This window comes from Panthera leo, chromosome F3, assembly GCF_018350215.1.
Source record: "Panthera leo isolate Ple1 chromosome F3, P.leo_Ple1_pat1.1, whole genome shotgun sequence".
In the NCBI taxonomy this organism is placed as follows: Eukaryota; Metazoa; Chordata; class Mammalia; order Carnivora; family Felidae; genus Panthera; species Panthera leo.
Genome location: NC_056696.1, coordinates 43,026,921 through 43,041,436, shown reverse-complemented (window position 1 = coordinate 43,041,436; position 14,516 = coordinate 43,026,921). Strand labels below are relative to the sequence as shown.

The 14,516-nt window shown below is 39.3% G+C and overlaps 1 protein-coding gene across 3 annotated transcripts in view; it reads right to left on the bottom strand.

Moving 5' to 3' along the window:
• Positions 1 to 3,391: 3,391 nt before the first annotated feature.
• The window catches only part of MDM4 (MDM4 regulator of p53), a 38,852-nt gene continuing 27,727 nt past the window's right edge, over positions 3,392 to 14,516 (bottom strand). For 2 of the 3 annotated variants that reach the window (XM_042924665.1, XM_042924666.1), the window contains exons 8-11: positions 12,612 to 12,772; positions 11,210 to 11,359; positions 9,425 to 9,505; positions 3,392 to 7,485 (exon numbers count right to left, since the gene is read on the bottom strand). In XM_042924665.1, the coding sequence (XP_042780599.1) occupies positions 6,913 to 7,485; positions 9,425 to 9,505; positions 11,210 to 11,359; positions 12,612 to 12,772 (965 nt within the window). In that variant the 3' untranslated portion in view covers positions 3,392 to 6,912. Of the gene's footprint in view, positions 7,486 to 9,424; positions 9,506 to 11,209; positions 11,360 to 12,611; positions 12,773 to 14,516 lie in introns of those variants that run through there. The other variant, XR_006198692.1, reaches the window with a different exon arrangement.

Sequence of the window (14,516 nt, the reverse complement as noted above, 5' to 3'; positions counted from 1 at the left end):
AGACAGAAGACTGCATATAAAAACAAAAAGTGAGATTCTGTTATATACAAATTTCCCCAATAATGACACCACAACGGCAAAACGAAAAATATTTAATACACAAAAAGGCACAACAGAATCAACAGGGATTAAAAGCATTACATAGTGCAAAAACCAAAAAGATACAGAGCTATTTTATTGGCGCTTAAAAGGACTAGATGAGAACACATGAAGCTGTCTCCTTTCCCCATTTACTAAGCTGGCCACATTCAGTTACTTGAAGTTGCTTTTTTCCTTCCACGCGATGCAAGCACATTGGCTACACTCCTGTCGGTTATGCTACCTGATGAGATATGTTATTTGGAAAACTGCCTGTTTTCGGCGTATTGGCAGTGCATTTTAGGCCACCTACTCAAGTGCACGTAGAAAATTTTCGTGGATCAAGACCATAGCGTGGCAGTTGTATCTACTATCCAAATTTACACACACTTCTCTCAGAACCTAGAGATGGCCTCTTTTCTAGTCAAGAGCTTCATAGCAAGGAAAGAATAGATGGGCTAGAGGCATGGGTATAAGGAAGCAACATAGGCTCTGCTAGGCAGGCATAGAGAGGAGCTTGTGCTCGGCTTCCAGAACATGAGGTATTCTGAATACATACCCCAGAGCTTGGTTAACAATTCTTAACATCTTATTTAAAGCAATTTACAGGTTAGGTTGCTCCCGCATCCTTTATCTCCATAACAAACTATGAGGTAGAAAAAGGGTAGTACAAGTATTCATTTTACAGATGAGAAAAACTGAGGCTTAAGAAGGTCAAGACCAGGACCACAGAGGGTGGAATGATCTTACTCCTTATCTCTACCCAAAAGGCACATAATAGTGCCTACAGACTAAGGACAGAGTCCTGTTCAAAGGCTGCTTACAACTTCTACCTTGCCAAGTGCTGAGGAGGCCAGAAACATTTCATTCCCCTTTTAAAACATTTTCTATTATTTTTAAAAGGAGGAAAGAAAAAAACCCAAAAGGAGACATTTTGATTATTTTAAAAGGAGTGAAAAAGCAAGGCAAACTGAAGGGGAAAAAAGTCCTGTAGGAAAGGGGAAGGCTGGCCTCAATCTCTTAGTGCGGAGACAACAGTGGCCCTGATTGCCCTCCCTGTTCTCCCATCATGGACACAAAGGAAACCTAAACTAAACTACGAGTTGTTTTTTATTAGACAGTAGCTCTGATGTCACAGCTTCCCCTCCTGATTGCTAGAATCTGCCACCTAACTCTCCAACAGAAACACTCCCCCAGACTGACTGGAAAAGAGGAATCTTATCTAAAGATCACTGTAGGTACAACCACCCAGGGGGTGATACAGAAGGCCTTTGGTATAAAAGCAGTATCCAGAAGCAGACCTCTTTGAACTCTGAGGAAAAAAGAGCAACAGTAAGGGAAGAAGGAAGAGGAAAGGTAGGACGCCAAGGTAGCTGTTAAAAAAAAAAAAAAAAAAATGCCTTAGGATAAGACATTAGGTGTCCTGATAGGTGTCAGTGTTCTAGTGATTATGTCAACTTTCAAGAAAGCATTTGCCGAATGATAGCGACTGTTCTGACACAGGAATTACTCTATAGCACTTGACCCTTTTCAAGATCCCTGACCCATTCTACCCCAAGAAATGAGGACTCTCACTTGCTGTGCTATGTTCCCAGAAGGTATCAAATAAGGATCCTGGATAAAGGAAAACAATCTGCAGGACAAGCAACATCTTTGATTTCGGATAAGCTACCAAGAGATATATCAGCTACTTCTGCTGCAGATACACTTCTCTGTAACATTTTCAGTCATTCAAAAGGCTCTGACGGAGGTACAGTAAACCCGAGTGTTTTTTAAGGTTGTATTTTCTTTAACAAGGTCACACGCACCAGTAATGGCATTACTCGGGATTGCACGTTCATTCTATCAAAAGATCTCAAAATGCTTAGGATACAATCTCCCACAGGTGAGAAGAGATCTGGCGGCTCCTGTAAAGGACGAATGTAGCAATGGTGACCGAGGAAAGCTCTGTCCACGGAAAGGATGTCCCAAAGCAGTCTGGAAAAACTGTCCCCAAATTAGGCCAGGGAGTCACTTGAACCACTACCTCAGTTCAGCTGTAGACCCTCAGTATCTCTCCTCATACGCTGAACTGCAACTCCATTAATCACCTTCCGGACCATTCCAGCAAAGTAACCTCAGCATACCCTACGGCAGTGCAAAATTCCAGACATTTGTAAACATTGCACTTTTTGCTTTTGGCACAGGGGAGAGCTTACAGGTTTTTTCTCTTTGAAGTGCAGATCCTAAACACAGCTAGTTCCTATTTTATAGCCATTTTCAGCAAAGGCATTAGCAGTCTTGATAGTGTATGTACATACATATATACACACCCATGAATGAAGAGAACCATCAAAGTAAATTCTTCTTTAGGGCTCTGATGAACAATTTAAGTAGATACTTGGCTAAATGGAAAACAACAGATTCACAGTATCTAAAGGCATATAGTTCAAAGTTCACATAACTCTCGGGGCGGGGGGGGGGGGGGGTCGGGCAAATAACTGGTTAACAAGATTCCTCCTTTCTAAAGAGAACCAAGAGATAACACAATACTTCTGCAGAACCCAAGATCTAGCATTCACCAATTTCTCATTAATGACTTTTCAAAGGAGCCAAATATTGCATTGAGTTGACATTAAAAAAAAAAAAGGTTACAAATGATCCTGACCATTAAAAATTCTCACAAATAAAACAATGTCCTACAAAGCATTATATACACCTAAATATACATAAATTATTATTAAAACACAACTGCATATTTCAAATGCTTGGCAGTGATTCCATCTTATATTAGAAAAGTTCATGGCAGTTTGTAGGCTGGCTTGGCTAGACGCTGACCCATTGTTCAAGCCTAGGACTGAGAACCTGTGATATTCCATAGATGGACTACGAAAAAATGGCAATATGCATTGGTCTTAAGATTTTTATAAAGTCTGATTTAAGTATTTAATACAAAAGCATAGCAAATATTATAAGTACAGTGCAAGTACAGGGAGTTAATGAGACAGGAGACATTTTTAGCTGTAACCTAAAAATTCATTGTTTCTTAAGATTTGTCACTTTTGCTCTGAATTTTCTGTCCAGGGTAACCTGATCATAAATATTAATAATGGTAATTAAAATAAGAAATTTGATGCCGGGACGCTTGGCTGGGCTCAGTCAGTAGAGCATGCAACTTGGTCTCAGTCAGAAGTTGAAGCTCCATATTGGGGATAGAGATTACTTAGAAAGACAGAAAGAAAAAGAAACACAAAGACACACACACACACAGAGAGAGAGAGAGAGAGAGAGAGAGAGAGAGAGAGAAAGAAAGAAAGAAAGAAAGAAAGAAAGAAAGAAAGAAAGAAAGAAAGAAGAGAGAAAGAAAGAGAAAAAGAAATTTGGTGCTAACATGGTATGATTTCATTGATCACAAATCTATGGCATGATGCAGAAAAGTTAAACTCCACTGGCACCCCCTTTAAGAGATCCCTCCTCACAATCAAGATTTCCACTCAAGCATCTGGGAGTGAAAAGGGAGAAAAGGAGACAAATCAGACGGGCTGCTAAAAAAAGAGCGGTAAACTGGCACTGTTTCCAGAACACCAGAGCACACTGTCCACCCTAAATACAACTAAAAGATAAATAGTAGTGTTTGGAAATTAGGAATTTACCTGGCAGAAGTAAAACTATGAAGACTTCACGTACAAACTATGTCTTGCTTTACCGGCAGTGAGTAAAATATACCTGTACCGCAGTAGCATGAAAAAAAAAAAAAGAACAAAACCAAAAACAAATCAAGATGCAGGTAACGAACTGCTCTGATAGCGTTACGTGGCCCTTTGTAGGACTCTTCACCCATTCTACCCCAAGGAATGACAAGTCCTACTTGCTATCCTACACTCCCAGGGGTGATTACACAGGATAGGGATCCGGGATGAAGGAAACAATGTGCAGGGGAAGCGGCATCCCAGATTTCAGATAAGCTACCGAGAAATACCAGCTGCCTCCTCCTGCAGATACTATCACTCGTTTCTCTGTAACAGCTGCAGTCAGTCCCACGGCTCTCGGCTCTCATCAGAGATCCAGGAAACCCGAGTCCAGGTTATTGTACCACTCACAGCTCAAACATACAGCTTGGGATGTTCTACGCAAAGTATTTCGTGGTAACGGGGACAGTATAAAACCCAGGTGAGCAAGGGGGAGAAGGAAAGCTGAGTAGCAAAAGAGGATCCTGTGCTAGGCAAGGATGTACCAAAACTGGCATCAAATATCTACAAACACAAAATTTTCCCATTTTTTAATTTTCTAAAAAAACCTGCAACTTTTCATAAGAGGAATCAGAGGGTACAAGTGCAGATCCCCAACTCTCCCTGTCCCTCCTTTAAGTTACCATTTGCAAAAGCCCCGAACTGGCAAAATCAAACCAAATTGAGGGCTATCAAACTATTATGAAGAGAGTAGTACTTGAGAGAAAATAGGGGAAAAAGCCATTTAAATTGCAGGAGTGGTGGAGCATTTACCATGGTTTAACAAAACACTAAACTCAAAGGACTCGTTCTACTTCTAGAAGGAAAACCAACCCTTGTCCCTGATGCCTAGAGAGAGCCAGAAACTTAACTTCCTTCCCCAAGAAGGAACAATACTGGAGACAATGGATCAGGCTCCTCTGCACCTTTATCTGTCCTCCCTGTGGGAGGACATCTGATTATAGAAGAAAGCCTGACATTTATAGGGCCTTTTTCTTTAGGGAGAAAGTGTTAAAAGTCATCACTCTCTCTAAAGTCCTAGTTTGGCTGCAAGTCACATTCTGCAATATTTTAGGATGATGAGCTACCCCAAATTCGAGAAGCATCCCACTTTATATATTTAACAAACAATGACAAGAGAGTGAGCATGGTTTAGAGACTTACTACAAGTTCCCTAGATTCTAGTAATAGCTGCATCACTAGCTGTGACTTTTGACAGTCATTTAACCTTAAATTTAGCCTCAAGTGCAAAATAACAGGGGCTTGAGTATATGAGTGCATTCTAGTTTTAAAATTCTAGAACTTTTAACAAAACTCCCCCTCAGAAAATTAAATATCCTGCTAAAAATGATCTTGTTCATTCTACTTCTTGTAACTGGGAAAACCCTTCCTTCTAGGGCAGGGCTTCCCAAAGTGTGGTCTGTGGACCACTTGAATCAGCTTCCAGGAACACACGTTCAAATGGAAACTCCAGGGCAAAGTGGGGGGAGGGGGTTTGAGTTTGTTTTTTTTTTTTTTTTTTTTTTTTTTTTTTTTTAAACTTGGGCTGTTTTAACAAGCAACCCAGGTAATTTTTTGGATCAGTAAATTTGTTAATTGTAGGGCCCTCGTCGCCAAAATCTCATATGCATACCCCTGGGCATACTTCAAGATTTTTCCATGGAGAAAGCAGGCAGGGATAGGTATAAAGACATCAGCTTAAAGGTCTTCAACTTCCATTTGTACTGTCCTAAGATTAATGTGCTCAGATAAGGCTTCTTCAGATCTACCATTTTTCTTATTATCCTTTTCACAACCGCCATAACTCCCTATTTCCAAAGGAAAGGCTGCCTCTCACCCATCTAGAATCTTACTATGGGGCATTGCCTCAGAATGTAAGAACCCTCTAGAGGCATCCAATAAAAGAACAACAAAAAACCTCCAGAGGAATGATTCTCAGAAGATAATGAGGACAGAGTAAAGCAAAGGGAGCTTAGGTTAAAAATTCTATGCCTTACCTACCTTAGAACTGTAATTGAGATGGTTGTGCCAGAAATGTGTTAATGCATTTATTTTTAAAAATAAAGTCAAACATTTTCTGACTGAAAGTGAAATCTGATTTGGCTGATGAATTTTAAAATGAGAACAGCTTTGCTACTTTATATGACAGGACTTTTTCTATAACTTTAATCAACGAAACCTACAGCTCCAAGGCTTTGAGAAAAATGTTTTTAAGGCACATATACAATATATTGGATAGGGTACCCTTTCTAAGTATTTAAAGGTATTTTTAAAATTTAGATGTCACACTAAACATGTGCAAAAGGACAGCTAACCTAGAATGAGAGCCACGAAATGGAGGGGGAACTGCTTGGAAAGAGGAACAAGGGAAACATTCTAAGGAGACAGAAATGTTCCATTGCTTGTCTTAGGCTGGCTACTCAGAGGTCTACAACTCACCAGAAAGGAAACTTTGTCTGTTAATTACATACCTCATGGTGTAAAATGTGCAAAAGGTTACATATACTTTTTCAAAATTCTTTTAGGAGTATGTTAGCAAAAATGCTCCATACCATTGTTCTAGGCACACATGGAGAAAGCGCTTGTTTTTCAAGACTTTTCTTTTAGCTTATCTGAATCGTGCAGCCTGACTGCGACAATCTATATAGCATTACATACCTTGACTAATCAAATTTATTATTATTTCTTTTGTTAGCTTTAGTATTTTTCTAATAGCCACCTTGGATCCTAATGCCTAATAACATTCCCTAACAGAAAAAAAGAATGGGGAATACCATTAACTAAAGAAATAGTGAATCTTCAAATAATTTGGTAAGTGAGCGAATTAATGTATTTTTGTTAGTACTGGCAGTTGCTTTCTCCCAGATCCTCATCTTTGAGGAGAGAATGAAGTGGTATCTTTAACGTATCTTTTCATGTTAACAGCGTCCCCCAAATTGGCAACCTAGTTCTAAAGAACTCATTCTCAAATTCCATATAAGTTTAGAAGCAAAAATGTTGGGGAACACAGATGTTTACCCAAATAAATAAACAGATGTAATGGGCTACACTGAGTAGAGATGCTCAATACTGACATTTTGAAACATGACCTAGCCCTGTTAATATTTTCTGCAATTCACTGAGTTAGCTATGCTATAAAAACCTTAATAACCAACTGAATCTCTTTCTTGCAAATAGGGCATGAAGCCCCAGCCTTCTTTAATCTTCTGGCACAGTGAAAACAAGTGACAAGATGGCCCGTCCTCCCATGAATAATGTTTCCATCTCGTGGTCTTTTCTCACACAGACTACACGGCTTCAAGAGATTCTGGCAATCTTCCATGTTTTCTGTATCTGTTCTCTGTTCAAAAAGGTTATCTGATTGTTCTCCCGTGCTTGATATGGTTTCTTGGCTTTCCGAACTGTGGGCCAAATCCAAGAATTCCACTGAGTTGCAGGGATCAAAAAGTTTAGGGTTTTCTTCCTTTGTATACACATCTTTAGGTCTAACAACTGGAGCTGATATGGTTCTTCGGCAATCAGGGACATCAATTCCTTCATTTTCCTTCTTTTCAGGTATGGCAGTGATATCAGACGTGGAGAGAGAATGGGTTAACTTAGAACAATCGGAATACCAATCCTTCCTCAAGGCCCAGCAACGGAAACAGTACCTCTTGCTTGGAGAGTTAAATTTCTTGCACTCAGTACACTGCCACTCATCCTACAAAGACAAGTGCAGCCAATTAACACTCACTCCGTGGCAAACATGAAGCTGAGGAAAAGGGAGGGTAGGCCCTGGCTCATCATCTCACTAAGCTAGTGAGAGTCCGGACATTCCCCATCGGTGGTCTAGCCTCTCATATGAGCAAATTCCACAGCCACGTGTAAGAAAGTCTTGACAAGTTTTACAATGATAGTGACACAACCGCCATTTTCAAGTCAAGATTTATATAGCTATCTTTAAGAAAGTTAAATTCATTATTGTGGCATTCTATCTCATCTGGATGGAATTTTGATTGCTGGCTTTTCCCTGCTGCCTTCTTTTTAGTTCATTTCTTTGTACAACTTAACTCTCTTACTGAGCAAGAAGCTAAAGAATGAAGCAAAGAGAACACTTTCATTCTTTCCCACTAATTAAGAAATATAAAATTTGGCAAAAAAAGGAAGCTAAAATTAAAATGAGATTTGAAAACTACTAAATTTACTCATGGTCTCTCACTAGCTAACTATACGCCTAAACCATACCCTCTGAAAAATGAACGTTCTTGTCCTTGGATGCCCGTAACTTTTTTCCTACTTCTCCATACCCAAATTAGTAGATACCAAATTAGGAGATACTGGAGCTCAATGAATTTTAAATGCCTTGCTTAATGCGAAGGTAGCTACCTGGAACAAGTCAAGGGTATTTAATGTGGCTAATTGCCTGGCTCTGACAGGATCAATGACTGGACACAGGCAGACTTGATTACTTTCAGAACAAAGGCCACACACTTCAAGTTTAGAAGTCGTAACTCAATTTCATGGGCAAAGAGGCAGGGACGCGACCATCTGTTAAACTGGGTGGTCTTCAGGGAGCCTCACAACACTCTTGCCGGCTTAAGATCCTCACATCTCATCTGAAATGCTATCCAGACACTCAAAGGGGATTCGTAAAGATTTGGAATTCATAACTGATGGTGTGTCACAGTCTAACTGGCATCACTTTTTCTTTTTTAGTAGTACATAAAATAATAGGGCTTATTAAATTCAATGGCATCTTTGATTTGATAAAATACAGTCTATTTGCTTAATAGATTTTCTGGGCCCAAGTAGCCAAAGAAGTCTGATGAAGATGGAAACACTTATCTCTGCTATTTGTGTTATGGTCAAGAACCCTTAACGGACCAATATATTCTACTTTATTACTTAGCTATATGCAGACAGATAATTTGCAGTCAATTACCATAAGGGCAACAGTGGCAGGCCAGGAGTTGGGGAGGATCGACCAAAGACAACATACCACTTTTCTATCCCCAAGCAGCAAACTGTAAACTCTCCTCCCCTGTCCTTCCCCCACCACCCTTCTTCCCACGGTGGGTTAGCCAAGGGAAGCACTAAAAGGAAAATGGGGAACCAGCATGAAAAGAGAAAAGGTATACATTTGAGTCTAAACCTGAGTTGTCATTTGGTGACAAATCCATACCTATTACCTTTCCAGCTTAATACTACATTTTCATTGATTAGCCCTCCATGAATATAAACCTGTGTGGAAATTAAGCCATTTTCCATTTGTCGATTTCTAACAAAGCACTGAAAATATGATCTTTGTACTTGACAAAGAATTTTAGATAGCTTATAAGTCTACCTTTACGATTACAGAGGGGTGGCTAGTGGGGAAAGCAGTGCAGGACTATTCTGAATAACTCTGTGTGTCCACTGCATCAGGTCCAAAGAATTTCGTCAGCAGGGAGAAAGGCATACAGACAGGCACTTAAGTCACCCTTTCTCCAAATTCCAATAAAAACCTGTAACAAAATATAAAGAAGCCAACATGTCTTAACGTCAAGGAAAGGGAGATAGAAATGGGGGAAATGGCCTTCTTCAACACAAGTGCAGTGCTGGAACATACACACTGGGAGACGCGGGGGGTGCAAAACAGCTCTTTTACTAGATACCCCTACCTCAGAGGTAACTTCTACATCAGTATCGTCACTTATGGACTTGGAGTCCTCAAGGTCATCATTTTTTCCCACTTCAATCACCTATGAGGGCAAAGACATCTCATTAGTGAGGTTCACCTAGTTTACAGGAGGTTACAACCTGAGAGCAAAAAAGACAGAAGAGCTTCAATTTAAAACTACATTCTGCCTCCATCACTAGCACTTAGAAAGAAAATAGCTTAAAGGATTCTAGATGCACCCAGCCAGAACTTTAGTAGAAGAAATGATTAAAAAGTACCCAGAAAGGTCATCAAATAGAAGAGGGCGCCCAAATGTATGACTTTAATGAAAATAAACAATATCAGAGTAGAAAAGCTACAAATCATTAAATGTGATTTTTTTATGTTGGGAATCTAGGTAGGCATTCAGAATTACACGAGAAAACGGAAGTGAAGAGTACTATATAAAATAAGGAACTGAGATGTCAAGAATGAAAACAAAGTATTTCAAAGTTTTACTTTTCATATTCAAAAGTAAACCTAGTTAAGTGATACTCTGGTTGCCCTGTAACAACATGCCCATGGACCAGGACACAGAAAGTCAAGAAATGTGGGAAGTGTCTTCTAAATTTTAAAATTTGGAATTTAAAATTCTAACAACACCCTACTTTGTGATCTGGTAAATGGAATAAAACCAATTATGATTCAATTAGGGACCTCAGTATAGCAACTTTCTCATGCAAGTTCAAGTATTCTAAGTCCCACCTCTCTCCATGGAAGTTTCCAAATGTCCCCTCTGTCTTCCTTCAAGCCACTTGTAGTCCCTTCTAATGCTCCCAACATACAACTAGGCTAGCAGGACCTAAGCATCTATCTGCCTACAAACACACCAGCATATCCTTCAGGAACCCAAATTACTATGAAAATCCCTTAAATTAAAAAAATGACCCTATTCAGGGTATGTGTTTTGCTACATTTATTCAATGAATGTTTACTGAGAATCTTGTCGATGTCGGACACTGGATCTGGCGTCCAATTTCTTTTGAGACTTGAGCACATGCTTCATCTTGGTGTGCTCACACCATGTGTATTTGGAGTTCTCTCTTCTTTCCCCTTATTTAAACTCTAAAATACGTAGGGAGAACTCATCTATTTCCATTTACATATAAATGGCTATGAAAGACACTGAGATGTCCAAGAAATAAGAATTTCTTTCCCTACAGGCTGCTGTGGCCATTTAGAACGTTGCCTTGTTAGCAAAGAAAGGTCTCCTAAAGAAACAACTCCACAGTGAGAGATCAGACAAGCAGGAAAGGGCAGCTTATTGCTTCTAAAGGAGGAGGAGTTTCACCCAAACAGTCCTATTCTGTTTTTAAGACAGCCTTGGTTAACTTAATGTGACTCTTAAAACTGGATACAGGAAAACATGAAAAAGTAATGAGTAAAAAGCTCAGTTGGTTAAGCATCCAACTCTTGATCTCGGCTGAGGTCATTATCTCACGGTTCACGGGATCGAGCTCCGCGTCAGGCTCTATGCTGACAGTATGGAGCCTGCTTAGAGTTCTTTCTTTCTCTTTCTCTTTCTCTCTCTCTCTCTCTCTCTCTCTCTCTCTCTCTCTCTCTCCCTCTCTCTCTCTCTCCCCTCCCTCGTGCCCCCTCTCTCAAAATAAACAAACTTTAAAAAAAGAAATTAAAGGGGGGGAATTATGTGAGTCATCTGTTGTACAAAAGGGTTGGGATACCAGACCTGAACAGATTATGCTAGGTACACGTAGATACAAACAAGGCGAAATGTTTCCAAACATACCTTTTTGTCTCTTACTTTCCCTACTTCTTCACTTGTTTGTTCAGTATCTGCGGCTTCAACTTTGATTCCCACACCAAATTGCTCTGATACAGACTCATTCAAAAACCACAAATCATCTGTGGTGTCTGAAACAATGGCAGTACCTATATCCTAGTAGAAAAAAAGGTTTATAGTCAGACGCTTATCAGTGATGCTGAACCAATAAAAATGAACCCAAAACTCAATGTCCCTACACATCTCCAAAGAACACCTTGCCTCTTTCTTCGACGGACATCTATTCATTCCACAGACATCTACTTCACATCTACTATGTATAAACTCGTGAGTGGATATAAAGGAGTCTGGCAAAGAATTCTCTACTTTAACAGTAACTCAAGTATAACACTTGAGAAATGGTACTAAAGAGCTTAAAGGCTAAAGACTCATAGCTGCTCAACTAAATAGAATCCATTCCCTCAACTCCTTTCCAAAGGTGGTATTCTGAGAACCTAGAAGACATTCTATTAACTGTGGTACATCATTTCCTTGACAGTCAATAATGTTTATTAAAATATGAGAAATACTGATAGTAACTCAAATCTTCTTTCTGAATTCCCAAACAACTTTAAATATAACTTTCTTTCTACATTCAACTATGGATATTTTATGACATGCTTTTCTCCAATATTCCTAAAAGAAAACTTATTATTTTGCCACCATTATATACCCATTCATTTACTGAGCAAATGCTCACGGAATGCCTTTTACGTGTCAGATACTGTTCTAAGTACCAGGTAACAGAATAGAGTGGTAAATGATGCGAAAGCCCTGGACTTACATTTCAGTAGGGGTAAACAGACAAGAGATACATAAACAAAACAGAGTAACAGTTTTACAAAGCGAGAAGTGCAATGGAGAATATAAAATAAGATGAAGGAAGAGAATAATTATGGCTCGCATTAGGGTATGACACCGGAAGTAATAAAAGGGGTTAGATTTTGGATATGTTTTGGGTAAAGAGCTGACAACGTGAATGCGGCATATGACAGAGAAAGAAATCAATGATATCCCTTTGGATTGGGCTAGAATTACTGGATAGAAGGTAGACGTGTGAAAAAAGAAAGGCTGGATAGGAATGTTTGGGGAAAAAGAAAAATTAAAAGAAAAATCTGGTTTGAACATGTTAAATGTCAGATCATCTAAGTGAAGGTGTTGAGTAGGCAGCTGAATATAGAAGGTGGGCATTTAAGAGAAGAGGTCAGGGCTGCAGATACAGATTTGAGCATCAGGCGCACACAGATGGTGCTTAAAGTCGTGGCACTGAATGAGAATTCTTACAGAATGCAATGTGTGGTCAAGAGCAACCAAGAATGTTACTCTTTCAAAAGAAAACAAAAAGTTCCTCTTCAAATGTGACATTTACCTGATTTGTCTGTAAATCAGTTGAGCCATTACTTCTAGGTGTATAGTTGTTCCTCAGGTTTCCTAAAAACCACCAAGGCAATCCGGCTATATCCCACTCCTCAAACCCAAGGTCCAGCTTAGAGGTCTCACCTTGGGTTAAGTTTTTTATGAAGTCTTCACCTACAGCGGTCAAACGGAAAGAACGGTAACTATGGACACAACACTAAGAATCAAAACCCGGTTTGTAACACTTACAATCTCTTTCTAAGACAGATAAAAAGACATGTCTACATCCAGTACAAAAGTGGCAGAGCCAAACCTATTTAGGCTTCATTCATTGGTAAGTAATGACACCAGAAGTAGATGGATCATTTATCAAGAAATCTAAACTCTGAAAGCATCCAAACAACGACAGTGCTCTTAGAGGATTTCAAAATGGTCATTATTCGCATGTTAAACATTCTTACCACAGCAATAACTAAAGAATGACTCGCTGTAGCACACGATGCCTGATAATGGCGCGATCCATTGAACTGCAAATGGTGGCGGCTTGGTGGTCCGACATGAGACAGAACCAAGGCAGCCCAGACCGGAATGCGCACTCACAAGGTTGACGAGGCAGTCTCACCGCTACCACGTATTCAGGAAATGTTTCTAACTCACGTTTTGAAAGGTAACAACCATCATAAAATGCTGAACTCAAGGTTATCCAAGTAAGTATGTCCTTTCTAGATCAATGGGCTTTCCTGGAATTATCTAAAATCAAGAAATATTACAAATCCAAAACATAAGAAGGCCCCACATATTCCAAGTAAGAGATGTTGCTTTGTACATCCAAGTGGCATTCAAGGTGGTTACTAACCTAAGTCTGTTGCTACCACAAGAACTTCTTTCTTTCCCATCATCCAATCTTTTTCTGCTGTGCTTTCCTCTTTTCCTACTTTCTCACTCTTCTCTACTCTTCCCAATGCACCAGGCACACCAATGGCAACCACAAGTGTTTAAATGTGCTGAGGTACACGTGCTTGGCAACTTTTGTAATAAATAGATCTCTGTCAGAACAAAAGGTTACCTATCTACTTACAAATTATAATGATCCCCGCCCATTAAGTTCAGGAGAAAGTTCAACTTTTTACTTATTCATTACTAGCATTATCAAAACCCAAATTCCTGAGATGGCACCGTATTAAAATTATTCTCATCTATTCAAGCTCTATAACTTCTTGTAAAGAGAACAGAAATATACTTTCCACATATAAAAAGTCTGTCCTTTCTATCTATTTTCCTGAGGATACTAAGCTATTTATTCTCAAAGTTTACATCACAAACAACATATAATCTCTTGAATTGGCTATTCTTATATTTCAAATAGCTTTCTGAGTAGCAAATAAGCAAGGACCTGCAGTTATAGAAAAAAATACACATTTAATACCATTCAGAACAGAATAAGCTCCAAGGTAAACAGGCAGCCCAAAATTCAGTTGCATGATAAATTGTTTCAATTTTAAACAGCGAAAACAATTTCAGCAGCATCACTCTCTGGAGGTTGCTGGAGGTCTAACCTGCCACTGCTCCAAGTGTGAGCCAGGTGCCTAAGACTAGAAACTATCGGACCATGAAACACCTCTGAGTAATTTATGACATTATACACCTTTGTAGAAAAAATGTTAGGACATATTTTATACAGCAGGGCACGGGGGAAACTTCCAAAATATCGACTAACTCGTTTAACTTGACCATAGCATATCCAGTATGGATGGCAAAGAGCTGAGGACTACCATCCAAGGACAAAGGAACTACTAGACTTCTGATACCTCATTCTCAGCTCTAACATACTAAGTACATATCTTTGCAAACTTCGAAACTCTCTGAAAATTAGCCTTTGCCTCAAGCAGACAAATAAAAATAAAGATTGTAACCAGAC